The sequence below is a fragment of the Vicugna pacos genome, chromosome 21 (genome assembly GCF_048564905.1).
Source record: "Vicugna pacos chromosome 21, VicPac4, whole genome shotgun sequence".
NCBI lineage: Eukaryota > Metazoa > Chordata > Mammalia > Artiodactyla > Camelidae > Vicugna > Vicugna pacos.
In genome coordinates, this window is record NC_133007.1 from 25,057,593 (window position 1) to 25,070,647 (window position 13,055).

The 13,055-nt window shown below is 36.7% G+C and overlaps 1 protein-coding gene across 10 annotated transcripts in view; it reads left to right on the top strand.

Annotated features, from left to right (window-relative positions):
• The first annotated feature begins 265 nt into the window (after positions 1 to 265).
• The window catches only part of GON4L (gon-4 like), a 64,504-nt gene continuing 51,714 nt past the window's right edge, over positions 266 to 13,055 (top strand). For 7 of the 10 annotated variants that reach the window (XR_012062798.1, XR_012062799.1, XM_072946391.1 and 4 more), the window contains exons 1-3: positions 534 to 605; positions 2,440 to 2,970; positions 6,993 to 7,184. Coding sequence is in view for 8 of the 10 variants with exons in the window: in XM_072946391.1 (XP_072802492.1) it covers positions 2,466 to 2,970; positions 6,993 to 7,184 (697 nt within the window). In the remaining 2 variants the exon portion in view is untranslated. Of the gene's footprint in view, positions 356 to 518; positions 686 to 2,439; positions 2,971 to 6,992; positions 7,185 to 13,055 lie in introns of those variants that run through there. The other 3 variants (XM_072946394.1, XM_072946392.1, XM_072946393.1) reach the window with 3 other exon arrangements.

Genomic DNA, 13,055 nt, shown 5'->3' on the forward strand with positions numbered 1-13,055 from the left:
AGCCAAAAATCTGTCCTGTGTAAATTGGAAGGTGTAATAATACCTATTGCCCCATAGGGTTTATTATGAACATTAAATCACTTATGATAAAGTGAAAGCATTTTGTAAAATGCAGAGTATTATACAGATATGAATAATTACTATGGATTGAGTCCAAGACTACCTTACCTTTATTTAGGAAACTGCACTATTTGTAAAGCAAGGATTCCTCTTTTTGAAATTTTACGAATTCTCCATTTCTTCGGTCCTGTATTCTAGGTGTCTTGCGGCGAGGATAAGTTGTCAAATTAAACCACCGAACCTCAACCCCCAGTTTTGATTTGAATAGGACAGCTCCACGGACAGAGAAAGCGAGGTATTTCCTTTAAATTTTTTTGCCAACAACTGACATACCAGCCCTTCGGCTTCATTCCGCCCTAAAATGGGATGGCGCCTGTGGTTGGCGCATGCTCCCTGACGCCCTGACGCCGCGCACAGCGACGCGGGGGCGCGCACGTCACTGTCTGCCGTTGGCTGACTTCCGGTGGTACAGAAGCTGAGTTTCCGCGGGATCGGGCCGGCTGGTGAGGGTACTGGGCCGTGTACGGTGGGGCGGGAAGAAGCAGGTGGGCGCTGGACGTCCGGGCGAAGGATGTCACGGCTGAGGCGGTCGGGTCTGAGGGCTGGCGCGGGGTGCATGACAGAGGTAGGGGAGTGAAGGTGAATAGCTGAGAGCGGGGATTTGGGCCAGCGCTCGGCGCCGGGGTGAAAGGCGCAGTTAGGACCCCTTTGTGAAAGCTTTTCCCAGGAGGGGTCCTCGCTGGGGCTGCCTCCGTATTTGCATTCATTCACTCTGTTGGTCTGACTCCAGTTCCCAAAGGGGGCCCTCTTTAGAGCCCCTGTTGTGTTTGAAGTGCTCAGGGCTGATTCCTGCACGCTGCTGACTTTGAATAGTAGCTTCTTTTCTTTTCCTTTTCTTTCCTTCCCTCCCCTTCCCTCTTTTCTTTTTCTTGGACCTCAGTAATTTGTCTGTGAAGTATAGGACTCTCCTAAACTACTCCCTCTACTTCTTTCTCTCTTAGCACCCTCCCTCACAGGGATCAGCGGAATTTCACGTCCTTATTGATCTTTAATTACCAGTATAAGGATATCAGTTGATTTGGCAGGGGCAGGGGAATTTCTCCTAGCGTCCTGGAGAAACTGAATATGAGGGAGGTTTAAAACTAACTATAAGGTTCAGACTCTTAGAAAGAACTCCATTTTGCCGTCGTCTAGTCCAAGCTTTCATCTAGTGCCCTGATAGATGGACGTTCAGGCTTTGCTTGAACATTGTCAGTGATGAACTCACTGTATCACAAGACAGCTTATTCTATTCTTGGACCTATTTTATTGAGAGTAAAGTTTGAGGAGGGGGGCAGAAAGATGCAGTCGGTTTCTATATAATGCTCTTGGTCCAAGCTGCATAGAATGAAGCACAGAATGGGAAGTTCACGCCCTCTTTAATTCATTCATTTATTTGAGGAGTATTTATTGAGTATCTACAATAGAGCAGATATTGCTGAGAGTACAAGAGGTACTAGTTGAAAGGGTCCTTTCCCTCAGAAAGCACACAGTTTGGGGGGATGGAAATGGAAACGAGACAAGAAGCCATCAAAAAAGTGATAAGTACTATAAAAGAGGTTTGCAAACAGGTGCTATACAAACATAAAATACTCTCCAGTTTAGGTTATTGTTGCCCTTAAAATAGTGATGACTGGATATGAAGCCAAGAGTCCAGAAGTAACATAGTATTGAGAACAGTAAGAATCTCTTTCTTGTTTTCAACGAAAAATTTCTGTTAAGATAGCTTAACCTTTTTAAACAACCAAACCCTGCTTTTGGCTTGTTTCTGTTAATGGAAATACCTGTTTATAAAAGCAACAATAGTAAACATTTATTGATATAATAAATTACTATCTAATGATGTAGGTGCTATTTTTATTTCATTTTATAGCAGAAGAAACTGAGTTTCAGGTTAAGTAACTTTTGCAAGGTCACGAAGCTGCAGAGAAACTGACTTGGGAAACAAATCCAGATAGTTTGACTCCACAGTTTGCTCTCAGCATCATGTTATTCTGCCTTCCTGATGGTAATAAAAATAACTAACACTAATCACTTGCTATTTAATTCATGTAACAACTCCACGAAGTAAGAACAATTATTATTTTTTACAGTTGAGGAAACAGAACTTTAGAGAGGTTGTCAGTCACTCAGCCAAGATAACATACTAATCAGTAATAGAGTTAGGGTTTGAACTCAGGCACTCTAACCACTCTCAGCTCCCACCTGGTGGGGAGATTGTGCATTTGGTGTAAAATGCTGTGTTCATGTTTGGACATGAATAAATGAAAAGATATTTGAGGAAATATTATTATCATTAATTAATGTGAATGTGATAAGAACTTGCTTTTATCCTTTCAGAATGGAACAGAAGTGGGACTTGCAAAATGTTGCCCTGTAAGAAGAGAAGAACTACACTGACAGACTCCCCCCAGCATCAGGGCAACCAGGAGGAGGATGACTTAGACCTAGAGTCAGCTGTTAAGCCAGAATTGGACCACGTTAAAGACTTGGAGTCAGTGTCACTATCCTGGGTTCCAAGTCATGGCAGAGCGGCTGGCCTTGAAGTACAGTCTGTACAGGATGCAGGAGAACAGCTTGGTGTCGAGGACCCACCTTCAGACTCTCGTGTGCTCACCCAGGACACAAATGCACCAGTTTTAGAAGCTGTTGATTTGGCCATCTCTCAGGGAATCACCCTACCTTCCTTGGAGTCTTCTCAGCCCCTAAATATACATATTGGTAAAGGAAAACTCCAGGCCACTAGCTCAAGGAGAGGGAAGAAAATTATACTCAGGCCTGGGCCATTTACCCAAGAAGACAGAGATGATCATCCTATCACAAAGGAGCCTCTTTCAGGAGAGCCTAGCGAAGAAGTCAAGGAAGAAGGAGGTAAGATATTGAAAGTCTTAGGTTATATTTTCCTTGTCATTACCGTTGCCTTTGCTGTTGTCATTGCATCCTCTGCAGTGCCTTTACAAAACTGTTTCTGAAAGGGAATGTTGATTTGGAACGGAATTGGAGCTATGGTTCTTGTAAGGGTCCTCAGTGAACTCTATGAATGGGTAGCAACTTTCTTCTCTCCTGTTTCCTAGGTCCTCTTCTGTATCCTTTTCTTTCCTTTCTCTTAACTTTTCATCATTTCTGGAGGGATGAATTATGTGTGGCCCTTTGTGATTTGGTGGGCATTTATAAAGGGCTTGAGGAGGGACAGCAGCTTAAAGGAAGAGACTATTGCCTGTGACATTTGGTAAGGCTCTTCAGAGATCACATAATATGCCCATAGGACTTGAGGAATGAGTTGTGGCTTGACAGAATGGTGGCCTGGGGTATCGTGGCCAAGAACAGTCTGAGCAGAGGCACAGAGGCAGAAGAGGATGGTGACATAGTTGCTTGGAAGAGGCAGTGAGAGATGACTTCAGAGTGGTAGATTGGGTTTAGACTGTGAAGGAATTTATTTTTCATGCTTAAGTGTTTGAATTTTTCCTGTAGGTTATAACCAATTAATAAATAAGCAGAAGGCATAATTCTAACCTTAGAAAGGTTATAGTCTAATTGGAAAGACAAGACATAAACACATAATTCATTTGGAGCAGTGTAAGACAGCATGTGAGTAAGTGCTAGAGCATGTGGTACAGGTGATTAGGGTTTTTGAAATTGGAACTTGAGGAACTGATTGGATTTGATGGATTAGGGTGAAGAAGTGGAAGTGGAATAGTGTTTGTGTGGGAGGGGAGCAGGGCTTCAGAGAGAAAGGATAGATCCAGATTACTATACCGAGCCTTGCTGTTATGCCCTTGAGATCTTATGAAGTATTGGTATAGGATGTTGGCAGGAAGAATAGAGAAGAAAGGGTCTATCTTAGAGACATTACAAAGAAAGAATTACTGTTGCTCACAGACTGATACCATTTAAGATATCTGGAGTGGGGGATGGTGAAGCATGCCTCCATGGGGAAGGTATTTGAGGGGTTGAAATGAGTTCGGCTTAGGTATGTGGAGTGAGGTGACATTGGGGCCATCAAGGAAGAACAGAAATATGAGATTGAAGTTTGGTAAGAACTATTCGAAGTGTTGGTTGTGGTTCTTCTTTATGGAAAGGAACATGAAAGAAGATGACAGACAAGGAGAAACTGGAGAAGCGATAGTGAACATCAAGGGGGAAGGAGAGCTTGAAGAATAGGTCTTTTATTGAAAATGTAGTGACAAAGGAGATATAATGATGCCTGAGAAAAGATTACATTTGAAGGTTGTTGATCAGGAATAGACTTAGAGTTTTTTGGGGAAAAGGAAATCAAATGATGGAATTACTGAGGGAGGGATGAAAGCACCAGTGATAATTTGTGCAGTGGGAGAATGGGAAATAGCTAGAGGGGCAGCAAGGTTATTGAATTTTTTTTCTTTAAGCTCAATTGTATTTGTGACATGAAGACAGGAAGAACTGGAGGAAAATGCAAGATTAAAAGTGCTAGAGAAAGAATGTATAGTTAAGTAGGGGTTCAAAGTCACTCAGCTATTGAGGAGTGGAATCTGGAGATATTTTTAATAGTCAATTTACAAATATCCAAGTGTAGATAAATAAAATAAATATTTATTTTTTGGAATTATCTGTGATGGCTACTACCCCTCATTAAACTGGATAACTGAAAGTTTATTCTACCTTGTTCTTCAATTAGCTGTATATTCAAGTAATGCCAGTAAAAGAAATACATTATGAGTGTCTATCCCCCAAGTAACTTTTTTTTTTTTGGCACACAGAAATGTAACATGAAAAGCAGAAAGGAAGAAAGAAGGAATATTGAAAATTCATATATGTGTATTTTGGAAAATATTGAAAAGTTGAAAGAAGTAAATAAAATCACCCATAATCTTATTACTGAGAGTAATTACTTTTATAATTTAGTGCATATTCTTTTTGTTACTTTTTTTTTAAGTAACATTTTAGTCTTTTGATTATGATTATATGGGAGTGGGAACCAGAAAAAAACATCTGGGTCATTTAAAAGTATCTGCATTGTGTTACAATAGATACACACTGTTAAATCATATTTCTAGACTGCAGGTGCTAATGATTAAACCTTTCTCTGTGTTGGTGTTTATTCTCAGAGTTTTAATTATTCTTTTAAAATTGATTTACATACCCTAATTTCTAACTAGGCCTTTTTTTCCTTTCTTTGCTTTTTAAAAATGATTAACTTAGGCAGATTTTAGCTTATAGTTAGTTAGTTTTTATAGTTCTCAGCTAATTATTTTCATTTTATCAATTAATAGTTCTTAGGCTGGCAGTAAACAAGTAACAGATAAGCTCTGAATAAGGCTTTTCCTTCTCCATCTCTTACCTTTCTTGACTTCTTTCGAAAGCCTTTCACATTTAGCACATTGATAGAGGAAAGGAAGAGTGGGATCCTGAGGGGTTCTGTGAGAGGGGAATTAAATGGAGAAGCAGTGTAATGGGGTCAGGGAAAGAAAAGGATGCAAAGAAAAAGAATATTTTCTCTATACAGAGAAACTGTAAGGACAGTTTTGGAGTAGTTCCAAATGTTTTAGGTAGTAAAAGTATCAATGGAAACTCTGCCTTCCAAACTGACCTTCTGTATTTTGCTTAGATATGGTTGTTTAGAAAAATCGTTTTGTGTCAGTTCAGCTTTTAAATGTTAGACATTAATTCTAAAAACTATTAAAGATTGTTGATTAAATGAGGAAGCTCTGCTGTGCTATTGTTTGATATTCCTCCCTTTTATACGAAATTTGCCTGGGAGGAACTTTTGATTTGATGGATTTAGGATTTAATTCTTTGTTGAACAGTCCCTATTACAGTCCCTATTAAAGCCAAAGCCTATCACCTTTTGACATTGTGAAGTAATCATGGGCTCCAGAAGTAAAGAAGTAAGATTGAGGGTAAACACATTTAAAGATTGATTCATACTTTAGTTGAAAATAAAGGCTTTTTTCCTTTGTTGAGGTGGGGAGGGTCCTCCAATTTAAAATCTTATTTATATGCCAGTTGAATTGGCTAATGCTGATTAAATAGCAGTCCAAAAAAGTATAAAGTCTATCTATTTTGAAAAGAGCTCAGGAACAAATAACTTGATCTCTTTTTGAAAAAAATTTTTTTGACTGTAATACACAAACATGGAAATCCCTAAATACAGAAAGTAAACAGTGGAAGTTAGGCATCTTTTCACTTTGTCCTCTTGTTCCCCAAGTTCTCTTCTCAGAAGCAATCACTATTTAACAACTCCTTGCATTTACTCTTTATCTATTCTGTGTATAAACAAGCCTATATGTATTTTTCCTGTGACAACTTGATTCTAATGTTTACTTTTGATAATATTACATGAATGTTTCTTTGTCTTTTTAATGCCCACCCACAAAAAAGAAAGACAGCACTCATTAAGAGTTGAGGTGAGAAAGGAGAAAGTTGTCTAATGAACTGTAGAACCATATATTTATAGTTTTATGGTAATTTTTACTCTAGTGCTCTGTAGAATTGATTTGCAGAGTCAGAAGTTCAGGACATTTTGTAATATATATCATTTATAGTTGATTAAATGTGATGTCATTGGTCATCTATAAAATATCCCTCAGTAATCAGGAATATAACCCCCCCTACAATTATGGGTATGATTTTTCCATAGCAAAAAATGCATAACTCAAAGCATATTAGAACTAGAAAGACCTTAGCAATTACCTAGTTCATTTCCCTGACATTACAGACAAGCAAATTGGACCTGAGCTTTGATTTCGGTATTTTTCTTAGGACAGTGTCTTTAAAAGAGAAGAATACCTGTGTAATATATGCATCATTAATGAAGTTATCTAACTAAAAAGTACTTTGTAACAAGATACTAATTTTTACAACGGAGTATAGTTGAGAATGGACAGAGTGTGGAGCAATATTTGTGATTCTTTCAGGAAAACCTCAAGTGTATTCTGAAGGGGAGATGCCTTCACTGTCATCAGGCAGCCACTCTACAAAACCAGCAGCCCAGCCTAGGAAATCATCCCAGCCAGATGTCTGTGCGTCTCCTCAAGAAAAGCCCCTCAGGACTCTAGCTCACCAAACTGAGGAAGAGACAGAGGATGGTGGACTCTTTATTCCAATGGGTAGGCTTTGTTTTCTTTAAACCTAAAAAAACCCCTCTTTATTGAAGTGTAGTGTGCAGAAAACTGCACATATCCCAAGATATCCAATTTCACTGAATTTTCAAAGATTGAATTACACCCATGTTACCAGCAACCAGATCAAGAAACAGATTATTACCAGAACCCAGAAATACCAACACTCCACCCACACGTAGTCATTATCCTGACTTCTAGCAGCATAGGTTAGTTCACCTGTTTTGTAGTTTCTGTGAATGGAATCGTATGTATGTATGTTTTGAGACTGCCTTCTCCTGATCAACATTATGTTTATGAAATTGGTCTACACTGTTGCATGTACTTGTAGACTGTTCATTTTCATTGATATTTAGTATTATGTTTGAATATTCTACATTTTCTTTATTCATTCAACTCTTACTGAGCATTTGGATAGTTTGCAGTTGTAGGATTCTGTGAACATTCTACTGTAGATCTCTTGGTGAACATATGTGCTTAGTTTTTGTTGGGTGGAATTGCCAGGTCATAGGATTAGGCCTCCCTTAATTTTCTTTGAAATATATTTTTATTTTGAAATTTAACACAGACAAGTGAATAAACACTTCTTTTTATTATTATTTTTAACTTTTAATTTTTAAATTTTTTTGTGGGGGGGAGATAATTAGGTTTATTTATTTATTTTTAGAGGAGATACTGGGGAATGAAACCAGGACCTGGTGCATGCTAAGCATGCACTCTACTACTTGAACTATATACCCTCCCCCCCATGCTTTAATTTTTCATTGGATGTTGGACATTATGACTCTCTGTTTTTTTTTGGAGGGGAGGTAATTAGGTTTATTTATTTTTTAGAGGAGGTACTAGGGACTGAACCTAGGACGTCGGATGTTGGACATTGTGGATGAAAAACTCTAGAGGCTTTGGTATTGTTATCTTCCTCTGAAAAGGGTTATGTTTTCTTCTGGCAGGCAGATAATTTTGAGGGATCACTTAAATTCTGCCAAGCTTTGGTTTTATGCTATATTAAGGCTAGATTCTTCCAGCTTTCTATTTACTTCTGGATTGTGGCCTCTATTTCTAGTGAGTGGTTCCTCTTGGGTTTCAACACTACTGAAAAAGCTGTGCTGTTAATGAAGACTTTGCCTCCTTTGCACGACTTGAACTACAACCTTTGTCTTCCCACTGCTGTGGAGTGAGAAATTTCTACATTTGATCTCCCTTGTGACTCTCTCCTGCTGGGTTTCTTGGAGTTTTGTCCTATGCATGCACAGCTTAAGAGTTAACCATAGTCCTTCACGGACTATGAAAACAAACTACGGTTATCAAAGGGGAAAGGGTGAGGGAGGGATAAATGAGGAGTTTGGGATTAACAGATGCACATTACTATATATAAAATAGATAAAGAACAAGGACCTATTGTATAACACAGGGACCTGTATTCAATTTCTTGTAATAACATATAATGGAAAAGAATCTGAAAAGAAAAAATATATATGTATGTTGCATATATACCTGAAACTAACATTGTAAATCAACTACACTTAAATTAAAAAAAAAAAAAAAGAAAAAACCATGGCAAGAGATACAAAACTCATGTTTGACATTTTCTCCTGCCCCTCCCAATTCACAGCAGACCTCATGACTCCCTGCTCGAGGTTTTAAAAAAAAAAGTTTTTACCATAGTCGTAAGAGGAGTTTGAACAGAGACTTCTGTGGCTCATTTTCCCTTTGTTTCCTCCTCTGCAGAATTTTTCCCTCAATCTCAGCTGCTTTGGTAGCTCCAAATCTCTGGCTTCTTAGTCAAGAAAAAATGATGCTTTCAGCTTGGATTCTCCTTATGTGCTTCGCTTTTCTGAAAGATCACAGCTCCTTATCACTTCTGTAGAGGTGCTTCTCCAGTGCTTTCAGACTGTTGTATATATTTTATTCTGCTTTTATGTAGTTTTATGGTTTTGTATAGTTTCACAGTCGCAAGAAGAAAGGTTTCATCTGATAAAAAATGCATTGCGGTGGCCAGATCCAGAAGTCCTTCATGTGTTTTTGATAGGGCTGTTAAGCAACTGTTTTCATACATCAAAGCAACTTGGTGATTTAGATATTACAGAACCCACCTATATTTTTACTGACATCATCCACTTTATAGTACATTTACAGTATATTTTACTTTTAATTTAGTGCTTAAATCATTAAGTCTACTTCTCAGCAAGTATCTTAGCTACCTCCTATCTTAATCATGGGAGGAAAAATTAAATTTTCTTATCTATTTTAGCCTGATTTTTATAGAGTGCTTTCCTTTTTTTAATATTTTAATTTCAACTCTTTAGAATTCTTAGGATCAGTGGTATCCCAATATTTTAAAAGTAAGATGAAGGATTAATTCTAAAACAGAGAAAGAAATAGTTCAAAATTATCTGTTCTTTTCTGCATTGTCTGTGCAGTGTATTAGAATGTGTTAGATTTTCTTTATAATACACATTCCCTAATAAGCTTAGCAGTAAAATTAGAAATCAGAAGAGAAATATGTGTGATTATGATTTCAGGGGATGTAATTAGATGGGATGATTTAACCTCACAGTGATTACTTTGATTCTGTGTTTATAAGATAGCCATTCTAAATGGGAATTATGCTACCTCTGATGATTTTTCCAGAAAAAGATACTTTCTGCAGTGAATTTTGTTATTTCCATTTTTTAACTTTTTTTTTATTGAGTTATAGTCATTTTACAATGTTGTGTCAAATTCCAGTGTAGAGCACAATTTTTCAGTTATACATGAACATACATACATTCATTGTCACATTCTCCTTTGCTGTGAGCTGCCACAAGATCCTATATATACTTCCCTGTGCTACAGAGTACAATCTTGTTTTTCTATTCTACATTTTGAAATCCCAGTCTGTCCCTTCCCACCCCCCATTTTAATTTTATAAGTTTTCTTTACAATTCTCTTTAATTATTTTTTGTATTTGTCTTTATTGTATTTGTTTTGAAGTTTTTCAGTGTATATTTTAAAGCAGTGTTACTGAGAGTGTGGCCTGAGAACCAGTGCTGGTTTGAGAACTGTTTGTTCCTGATTTGAAACAAAATAATTCAGGGAAACTGAGAGTAAAACTTTAAAAATGTTGTAACATTTGACATTATGGCTATATTCTTATTTTATAGAAGTATGAGTCTACAATGGATTGGTCAAAAACAAAACTAGTTTTTTGCCCCAGATAGTTTGAAAAGCACTGTTTTAGAAGACAATTTGATTCCTTGTCAACTACCTGTATAAAACTTTATGAATTTTAGCTGCTTCCATTGTAAATTTCCTTGTTTGGCCTTCATGTCTATGAATTTTGGTTACTTTTTATAGGTCTAAATTTTGTAAAGATTTTATTTATTTATTTATTTAGGTTAATTTTTAATTAATAACAAACTCTTTTATTTCTAGTATGATATTAATAGTTTTAACTTGTGTCTTTCGAACTTTTTTCCCCCCAGGGTCAGTTTTGGAATTAACAGTGTTAATAACCATATGATAGGATTTGAATATAAAGCTCAATCTGAACTTCCTCAGGTGTCAAAAATCCTTTTCTTGCTCTGCAAGGGCCAGGTCATTGTTAAAGTGCTGATAAGATGAGGAAGGAAAGGTGAATGGCAGAAGCCAAGAACTGTCTAAATTGCGCTACTTGAGAAAGGATGTAAGAGGGAAGGGAGGAGTGAAGACAAGAGTCAAGAGTGGTGAAGAGAGAGAAGAGTTTTGGAGTTTATGGAGAAAAGGGGTAAATGAGGTGAGAAGAGAGACTTTGGGAAAAGATACGTATACAAAGATTTTTAGAAAGTTTTGTTACATATTATGCTATGTAATTCTTTTGCTGCTTTCTCAAATGACCTTTAGTAAAGGGCTTTATCACTTTTTGGATACTTTTTAGAGTTTTTTGTGGGTATATATATATATATATATATATATATACTTATTGAAATATAGTCAGTTTACAATGTTGTATCAATTTCTGATACTTTTTAGAGTTTTATATTTCTTTTACATCTATCACTTTGTTGGGATATACTTCAAAGCAGCACATTTTTGTTTAGGTTCCATAAATGTCAGATGTGTATGTTTGAATTCTGCCTTTTTTTCCTTAAAAATCATTATCAAACATTTTTCTATATCTTTAGAAACTCTTTGTAGACATTTTTAATTTGTCCCTCTCAAATTGCTTAAATAAATTGCCTTAATTTTTTAAAGTTATACATGTTCATAGCTTTATTTTTCATTTTCTTAATACATTTTCCCCCATTCCATTGTATATATGTTCTGTAGTTTAATTCACCTTTATTAATAGGTCTTTGACTTGTTTCCTTTTTTTTTTAATGGAAGTACTGGGGATTGAACCCAGGACTTCCTGCATGCTAAGCACACACTCTGCCATTGAGCTATATCCATCCCCCTAAAAAGACAATTTTTAATGGCTCAGTTACAGTCCAGTGTGTGGATGTACTAGTGTTCACTTAACCATTTTTTCATATTGGCCATGTGGACAAAAGTGTTGCCTGCCCTTTCAGTAAACAGCAGATGTTGCCTGCCATTCCAGTAAACAATGAATGTTGGTAGCCATCAAGCCATCAGCCACGTAGACTCCTCTGGTGTGTGTGCCCTGAGGGGAATTCAGGATGGAGAAAAATAGGATACTGGCCCTAGATAGTTAAGATGATTAACTGAGGAATAATTTCATTGAGCCCAGACTCTTGCATCTTCTCATGCATAGAAAAGCACTAAAATTATTGACTTGAGATGTCTATTTTTTTTGTGATTTGCACTGATTTTTTTTTTTCATCAAAAACTTCTATATATCCTGGCTTCTCCCCCCTCTTCAGAGCAGTTCCTCAGAACTATCTGAGAGGCTGTTTCCCAGCTTATAGTCCTCAGTAACGTCCCTAAATAAAACATAACTTGTACCTTTTAGATTGTGTGTTTTTCTTCTTTTGATAGACATTTAGGTGTTTTCCATGTTTTTGCTAAAATAATGTTCCTTATGGTGGGCTATAATGAAAAAGAATATGAAAAGGAATATGTATGTATAACTGAGTCACTGTGCTACACACCAGAAATTAATGCATTGTGAACCGACTATACTTCAGTTAAAATAGAAAAACTAATATTGAAATGAATAACTTGGTTATTGGTCTTTACATGTCTACTTATTTCCTTAAGGAGGAGAATTATTAGATTGAAAATTGTAAACACTTATCAAATTCTTGATATATGTTCACAAGTGCAAAAGCAATTGTTTAAAGTTACTAATAATTTTTCATTGAGTAAATGCTGCCAGGGTGCACGTTGGTTGAAAGTCATAAAGTCTTTTTAAACCAAGGTCATTGTGATGTTAATCTTCTCTAATCCTTTGTTTTCAGACAATAGCAGACCAAATAGTGTCAGAGAGATGAGAACTTCATTTTGGTGTTGCATGATAATCTACTTCAAGACTTACCAGATTCTTATAATTAAGAAGCTTTTCCTTTTGTCTGGTTATATCTGTGCTCCTTTCTTGTAGAATAGAGGTACTTCATTCCCCTGTCCCCCCTTTTTTCTATGGTTCAGAGTGGATTTTTATTGGTTTGCCCCTTGTTTTTCTCTTTTCTAGACTGAATAGTCTAATAATAATGATAAATTATGTTTGTATAATACTGGTTATAAAGCATTTTGATATATATTATTTTACTTAATCTGCATGACATCCCTGATGGGCAGGTATTCGTATTTTACAAAGAAAAAAATAAGATTCTATTGCCAAGGTTACCCAGTTAATTTGTCAATCTGGGACACAGTCCCAGGGTTTCTGATGTATTATCTGGGCAGTATAGAGTAATAAGTAAGACAGCAGGTTCTAGAGCT